The following is an 8,390-nucleotide window of genomic DNA, read 5'->3' on the forward strand; positions in this document are numbered from 1 at the left end:
GCGACTGAAATTTAAAGGCTCTGGTAACTGCAACAGTCTTCTTACAAACACCAGTTCAAACATGTTCACCTTCAATTCAACACCGCCAGCTCAGTAACAAAAACAAGCTTTATGAATATTTTATGAGATATAGAGTGGAATCAGGTATAAAAAGTAAACTTTACTTACTTGTTGAGTGTGCTCTTCTCTTCCCCTCTCTGTTTTTGAACCGATGCAGGCACACTGCACAATACTGTGCAGCGTCGAGCTTCTCGAGTCAATTCAGTAAGGAGCGTTTTGGTTGGTGGATCAAAAGCTCAACGCGATTGGCTGAACAGGCCATCCTTAAAAAAATGTTACGCTTGAATCTCACCGTGGCAGGACACCACACACAAATTCAAAGCAATCCACACACGTGTGACGATTTGCAAATGCAGATTCACCAATCCATAAATACATGTAACAACATTCACAAATGTTTACTGGAAAGTAATTCAAGAACATGATTATACATATTTGTATGCGAGATATATTTGTGTGAGCATTTGGGGAAAATGTTTGTGAATTTATGAATTGTGTTTTGAATTTACGAATCTGATTTTGTGAATGTGAATTGTGCTGTGAATTTATGAATTGTGTTTTGTAAATGTATTATTATTGAGACTGATCTGTCTCCATAACAGGTGGGGCTCGGAGCCCTTCCATACCTACAAAGTGGGGGTTGAGAAACACTGGTCTACACCCATAAAAGCTGAAAACACAGTACACAGATGATGATGACTTCCTGTTTCGCCTCTGCGTTTGGGCGGCCAAACTCCTGCGGTTATTTATCGAATTTGGATCTACTATGAAGACTTAAGCAGATAAAGACCTTCAAAAGTTAGATTCGGGTTACGCGGTTTTATATCTTTGTTTGAAAAGTTGCTATACTTGAGTCACCTTGCACTTTTAAAATACTTTTTTTAAAGTTATCGGACCGCTGTCTTTTGGGTCGTTTTTCGATACTTTGCTAAGCATTGTTCTGGTTTCGCAGGTGCTGAGGCATCACGAAATACGAAATATGCGATTTAACGTTTCATTTTAAGTGGATCATTTCAGACAACTTTGCCGAAGAAACAGACGCTTGTTGTGAGACATGGATCATAACGCAATACGTTAGTAAAATACATTTATAATAAATTACTTTTAAAAAGTTAGGTAGTACTGTGAATCTCAGTGACTGTAATACTAACTTAGAAGTTTGCTATGTAACACGAGGTTGAGAAAATCAATTTTCATCTTTAATTTTTAGATAAACTATCCCAATGTCCAAACCAGGTTTTCAACGGGGCCTCACATTTACTGTTTAATTTTAAAGTAATTTGATATAAAAATAAAAGTTAGGCATCAGTAATAAATGCATGCAGTAATAATTTCAAGAAGAGCCTTAAGGAGGAGTAACAGTTCAGATAAACGTTATATTCACCACACAATATGTATTAACTAATGGCTGGAATACACAACTTTTAAAATCTGAACAGATTTTTTTCAACTAGATGTCATACACTTGCAGACTTTTTGAAAGTTTCAGATAGAAACACACTAACTGATCAAATCTGCAGACTGGCACAGACTTTCTGTAACAAGTCCAGACTTAAAATCTGAGCAAAAGTTTGTATTTTACCCTTAAGTCATCCCTTAACCATGTCTGTACTACAGTAAACCCAGTTTAACTGTTGTATTTGTAGTTAAACCATACCCACAAATGTACCATTGTCTCACTACACTAACCGTGGTTTTACAATTTTCCACCTAAAATTATGCTTAACCTGTGGGTAATTTTTTGGGGAAGATATTATATAGTAAATTACAATGATTATTGCAATGACTATCTATCTTTGTTATTTATGAACCACCAGGTGCTCAGTTTGTGGACGCTCACTGGGCGACACTCGTTCAGAGGGTGGGCATAGCGGTGATGCCAATAGCTGATGAGCTTTTTTCAAATAAAATGCTGGGAAGCGAGTCATACAGCATGATCAAAGCAGCAGCTACCAACCAGGAGAAAATGAGAGTGTTGGTTGAAGTCTTGCACTCTGGAGGAAACGCTGTTAAATCTGCCTTTTATTCTGGACTGGAAAAGCATGCAGCGTTTCTGCTTAGAGATCTGAGTAAGAGCACTTCTTAAAGATGCAGGAAGCAAAGATTCACATGTGGCCCGATTATAGTGCCACAGGGTTACTTTAATACTGAAGGGTAGTGATCTGTTGCATGTGCTGACAAGTAAACAAATTTTAACCGTGTAGTATACTATATATTAAATACATCTGTCAATAAATGGCATTGTTCATCCAAAAGAGTAAATTATTTTAATGTCATATTTACTTGCCTTCATGTTGTGATAAATCTATAAGGTACTTTTTACCTTTAAATTACAAAATGCAGAATGAGAATGTTATGGACTGACATCCCCAGTCCTTAATTACTTGTTTTATGGTGAAATGATGCAATGAAAGTGAATGGAGTCTGAGGCTGTCGGTTCGCCTTTTGTATTTACAGAATTAAAGAGCATGGGTTTGAAACAACTTGAGGGTGAGTAAATGACAACAGTTATTAATGTTTGGGCACCCTATCACTTTACAGGGATAGTTCACCCTAAAAATGGCATAAATGACATAATGGTAAATAAACTTATGAAAGTTTTTCTCATTTCCAGTTGAACTATTCTTTAAATGTATGCATAGGATCTATACTATCTATATAAATATACTAATACTCTTAAAACCTATAGGCCTCAACCCACCAACTGCTGAATGTCATGTAGAAAGTTTAGGTGAGTGTTTACTGTATCTCATCTTGTTTATATTTGTATCTCTGATGCTTAGACATCCTACCTCTTAAAAGAACAGTGCTCACCAAATCATAGGACATTCATCTTTTATTACTAATGAGCTTTATGTATTTTGCACAGAGGAATATAAGAAGTGGATCCAGAGAGAACTTAAGTTTGTGACAGAGTATAACTCACTGCCTGGTGATCATGTGCTGCTGTCTGAGCGCTACATACAGCCTCTGATCATAATGAGACACAGAGAGAAGAAAGAGAGAACGGAAGAGTTGTGCTTCAAGGGAGAGAGTTTTCAGCAGCTCATAAGCTCAGAGAATGATGCAGAGAAAGAAAACAATGTCCTGGATGCTCTTTTCAGTGCAGATAGTAAAGGAATCTGTCCTGGTGCTGTCATTCTTCAAGGGAACTCTGGGAAAGGCAAATCCGTCACTGCACAAAAGATCATGTTGGACTGGGCATCTGGAAACCATGGCAGAGAGAACTATGATTGTGTTTTTCACTTGAAATGCAAAGAACTGAACCAGATTTCTGAAGAGCAGAGTTTGGTGGAGATCTTGAGCATCAATTCTAATTTAACACCAGATCAGATCTTGCAGATCCTGCAGAAGTCACCAAAGAGAGTGCTGGTCCTCATCGATGGATTTGATGAACTCAAATTTTCATTTAGTGACGCATCAAATAAGTTAACGGCACGCAATCTGTATAAAAAAGATCCACCTGAGGCTTCTCTGACGGCCCTGTTGAGTGGTTGCCTTTTGCCTGAATCTTTCCTGCTGGTCACGACCAGATCTACAGCTACAGACACTCTGAGTGGTGTACTCAAGAAACCTCAGCGTTTAACTGAGATTATAGGTTTCTCTGAGAGGGAGGTGGAGGAGTACTTCCAGAAGTTCTTTCAAGCTGAGGAGCTCTTCAGGAACGCTTATGAGTCTGTGAAAGCAAATGAAACCCTGTTTACTGCCTGTTCCAGTCCTGTTATCTGCTGGATCATCTGCACAGTTATCAGAGAAAGATTCAATGATGGTGCATATGTAACAAGTGGTCTGGAAACAACCACATCCATATATGTTGACTTTGTGTTTATTCTGCTCAAGCATCACTGTCAGGGTTTGAGTGAGTCTGTCCCGACCCTGCTGAAGAGTCTGGGTCAGCTGGCAGAGAGAGGGGTGCTAGAACGACAAGTTTTGTTTGATGAAAAAAGTGTGAAGAAAGCTGTTTCAGACCCTGCTGGAAGTCCATTCCTGGGCAAGTTCCTCTTTAAAAAAAGAACACGACAGGAGACGATGTTCAGCTTCATGCATCTCAGCTTTCAGGAGTTTTTTACAGCTCTGTACTATGTGCTGGATGAAAAAGAGTTTTGTGGTAAACTAACAGAGTGGTTCCACTCTGAATTGCCTGAATATCATTTTTTCCCTGTGGTTCAGTTTCTCTGTGGTCTCTGTAATAAAGAAGTGAGTGACTCGCTCAAGGAAACACACAACGTATCTGTCCCACCTTCTGTACAAGCACAGTTGGAAGAATGGATCCTTCATTTCAGAACAAAATATTATTTGCGCTATATTCTCCTCTGCCTGTATGAGCTTCATGAGAAGGACTTTGTGCAGAAAGCTGTTGAAGCTTGGCAGGAGATGGACATGTCATGGGATAGTCTGAACAGGACTGACTGCTGGGCGTTGGTGTATTGCCTGGAGTGTTGTCCTCAGTTCAGAAGCCTGAATCTTAATTTTGCAGCAGAAGAGTTGAAGATGCTTCAGTCTGTGCTGTGCAGGACTCCAGAACTAGAGTAAGTGTGAAAGTCCAGCAAATGTCCAAAAAAGTCTAATGGTGATATTACAATACAATTGATGGGTATATTGATGGTCAATAGTCTGATGGACTGTTTTTAAAGAATCATCAGAGCGTTTTTAGCAGACAAATAACACTTTAGTAGGGTGAATTCTGGTTAATTCCGAATTAAATTGCTCAGGGGTTTTACCTGCATTTTTTCTACTGCAACAGGTAGAGATAGTTTTCACTGGAAAAAAAAGGTCCCATGTCATAGACTTGCAGAATGCGTATGGTCACTAATTGTATGTATAGTATCAAACTTTTTTTAAATCATTTTCAGTGGATCCAGTGTGGATTTTATGTACAGGAGTACAGAATGACTAAAAAAGGAACACAGATATTTACATTCAATTTTGACTAATGTCTACGTCAGAGCCATTGAGAGAGAGAGTCGCGTCAACTCTGTAGACTCCAATGGAACAGTTCTTTCACAGCAAAGGCAGTTCATGGAGCCTCTCAATAGTTCCCGGAAGTTACTAGTAATGCATAGAGCTGTAGCAAAACAGACCAATTGATGTAAACTTTCACCACGTTTAAAGACGTAAGTTGTTTAATGAATAAAAATATGAAGGAAATAAAGAGTTAAAAGAAAAAACATAACTTCCTGGAACTATCTGAAGGCTCCATGAATCACGTGACACGCAAAATATTTAAACTTCCGTTGTCGCGACTCTCTCACTGGCACTGATCTACATCTGATTTCTTCAAAACAAAAAGTTAAGTTCAACCTCTTCTTCGTACTGAGTCAGACAGCAATAACAGTAGGAGTTGCATGAAGACATTTAGTGTTTTTATGGACTGTTTTCGTAGGCTGGTTGTCCAAAACCTTGCAGACACGGATGTTTCTGATTTGATCTCAGCTCTTGGAGAAGAGAAGTTACTGAGAGCATTGAGGTAAAGATGTTTATGATCAGCACAGAGAACCTAAAGTATCTGCTATATCGTATGTTGATGTATTTGTTACGAATATACTACGTATAATTTTACAGACTAAACAGCAAAGGTCTATCAGATCAAAGTGTTCGGCAGATTCTTCATGCTCTACACAAACAGAAGACTGTGGGTGGACTTCAGATTGCAGTGAAGAACATCACAGCTGACACCGCCCTCATCCTGACAGACTTCATACAGAACACAGAGAAATGGGAAGAGATCGGGTAAAAATAGCCACAGAAACATAAAATCATCTCATTCTGTTCATTTAATTATAAATGTATTTAATAAACTTTTTAGCAAATAAGTTGATCACTGGTTATATATAATAATATATTGACTGGTGACTCTGATTGGCAGTTTAAGGACAAATACGGATTGCAAGAATGCAGAGAGTCTTTGCTCAGGTTTACGACTTTATAACACAGATGGAATCTTTGCGTAAGGATTTCTGTCACATTTAAATCTCAATCAGTTCATATTTGATCTGTGTAATGTTATATATTAGAAATCACTACTAAATAATCACACAAGCTCTTCACTAACAAGTGTAACCTCTTCACTTGATCTACAGGTTGCATGTGGTGAGGTTGTGTTCAACGCCACAGAAAGCACCATCACTTTCTGAAATCATTCTGAGATATCCACATTCAGAGATGTCCGGTATGAATCTGAAGAACTTCTTACAGGCCTTCCATGATATAAACTGCTTAACCGAAGAGTAGGTTTGCAAAACTAATACTACATTTCCATTACACACTGTATGTATTGAAATAACATTTAAAGTTTATACTGTAACTACTGTCTCTTTACTGTCTTTCTACCCGCTCTCTCTTTTTCTATATATGTAGAAATGCAGGTTTTGAGCAACAGGTGGATTCTTTGTTGTCTCATCTCTTCTCTTTTTCTGACTTGTCTGTGATAATTTCTGCTCCCCTCCTGACTGAGAAATGGGCGTCCAGAATCCTCTTCCTCATCCAGTCCTGCAGCAAGAGTCTGCCATTATACGTGTAAGAATTATGTTTTCTTTGTGTAAAGTAAAGTATGTATGTGTTTGGTATTTGATTTTTGTGTATGTATGTGGGGAAAAAGTAATAACACTTTTACAGCCACATTCAAAATGTGTCAATTGTACTACTTTGATGATACTTTTTTAAAATCAAACTCTATTTCACTGCTCCGTAGTTACAGAATCGCTCAATTGTCTGCTGAATCTGTTTTTGAGATTATGTGTGCACTTCTGATATATGCAGTGCTTTTAAAGCTGGTTTTCTGAGCTCTGATGGTGCAAAGTGGCTCCCTGGTCTTTTAATGGAGGAGGGAATCAGATTCCTGCAAGAGTCCCCTAAATATCCTCGTTGTACTCTAGTCATTGAAGGGTTTGTAATTGACATTTTCACACATTTCTTTTTAACAAAATTAACTCAGTGTAATCTAGTACATGAGTGGTGATTTGTGCTGTGTTTCTGTTAAGACTCAGATGCTGTAAATCCACTGGCTGCTGCTCTCACCAGACTGATCAGATTAAAGAAATCGACTGCAACCAGAGTGTGACCATTGTTATCAGTAGGGGGAACTGTACAGAAGACTGTTCTGATCAGGAGTCCACTTAAAAACGGACAGTAACTTTGTTGAATTTATGTGATCTGTTGTTGGTTTAAAAGAATGTGTGTTGTGATGTCACAAGGCATGTCTGATCTTATATCAGCCCTCTTGGAAGGATAGACAGATACATCTAATAAGACAAAAAAGTCATGAACTGTTGTGCCCTCTAATGTTCAATAATTATATCTGCCAAAGTAATGTCTGAAAAGACATAAACACTGATATTTATAATAATATTTTGGACAATACTATTTTGTAATATAAGATCATTTTGAGTTCCTCTGATATCCTCTGTATTTGTGTAAATGTGATAATGTTTATATTGATCTATACAGTATTAGAAAAAAAAGGGCGAGAGACCAGGGGCACGTTTCATTAAGGAGTTTCAACCAACACCGAGTTAATTTGTGTACTCGGAGTTGATTTACATCAATATGCGAAACTTTGAGTATTTGGGTTTTCAGAACAGCGTAATTGAGTTCTATCAACTCTGGGTAGACTTATCTTGAGTTAAGCGCTTGCACCACAACTACTACAAGCCATGATCAATGGAGCTCCGATATTACAATTCACCATGGCGTTTTTTCAGCCAATGGAATCACTCTGCGTCCTAAAGGGGCCCGAAGTCGAGAGGGGACTCGATACCTCATGACAACTGCACCAAAAAAGCAACATGGCAGCAGAAAACGCTTGAGAGTGAGGCACACTTTCCGCACATATCTAATTCACTGTGAAGAAAAATGTTACGGTTTTAATAAAAGTGCACGGGGAAATGACAAAATTCCACTCGGGTCCTAAATTGCTCTTCTGAAATTAAAGTACATCCATATGAATTAATGCAGCCTCTTCACATCTAGGATCCTCAATAAAAGCATATATGTCACTGAGATGGTCTCTGTGTGATCAAACTGTGTGCCATGAATGACTATTAGTTACACCACTTGCGCTTTAAAAGGGGGAGGAGATCGAAAGAAACTCTGGGTTTACCAAAGAAAACCCCCTCCCGACCAGGTTAGGTTCACAGAGTAAATTACTATGGTTACTGTCACAACCGGCTCAGAAGTAGTGACAATAAAGGGAAAATACGCAAACGAACCCATAATAAGAATTTATTATAAATGAATTAATACAACGTAACAGAACATAACCAAAACAATAAGAACAAAACAAGTTGTCCAGCAGGGAAAATCCAAGGATCCGGCCCGCCACGACTAAATGC

The 8,390-nt window shown here is 38.3% G+C and overlaps 1 protein-coding gene across 3 annotated transcripts; it reads left to right on the forward strand.

Annotated features, from left to right (window-relative positions):
- The first annotated feature begins 542 nt into the window (after positions 1–542).
- On the forward strand, positions 543–8,052 carry LOC130550142 (NACHT, LRR and PYD domains-containing protein 1 homolog). Of its 3 annotated transcripts, XM_057327527.1 has the most exons (13): positions 543–858; positions 1,013–1,133; positions 1,878–2,129; positions 2,518–2,550; positions 2,750–2,791; positions 2,930–4,589; positions 5,444–5,527; positions 5,623–5,790; positions 5,927–6,007; positions 6,141–6,287; positions 6,418–6,576; positions 6,820–6,945; positions 7,041–8,052. In XM_057327527.1, exons 2-13 carry the CDS (start codon positions 1,115–1,117, stop codon positions 7,177–7,179), a joined length of 2,910 nt encoding a protein of 969 aa, XP_057183510.1. In that variant the 5' UTR covers positions 543–858; positions 1,013–1,114; the 3' UTR covers positions 7,180–8,052. The 3 variants fall into 3 exon arrangements, with proteins under 3 accessions (XP_057183510.1, XP_057183508.1, XP_057183511.1); XM_057327525.1 differs by having other exon boundaries at positions 543–1,133; XM_057327528.1 differs by lacking the exon at positions 2,518–2,550 and having other exon boundaries at positions 545–1,133.
- The last annotated feature ends 338 nt before the right edge of the window (positions 8,053–8,390 follow it).

This window comes from Triplophysa rosa, unplaced genomic scaffold (genome assembly GCF_024868665.1).
Source record: "Triplophysa rosa unplaced genomic scaffold, Trosa_1v2 scaffold246_ERROPOS420716+, whole genome shotgun sequence".
Taxonomy (NCBI): domain Eukaryota; kingdom Metazoa; phylum Chordata; class Actinopteri; order Cypriniformes; family Nemacheilidae; genus Triplophysa; species Triplophysa rosa.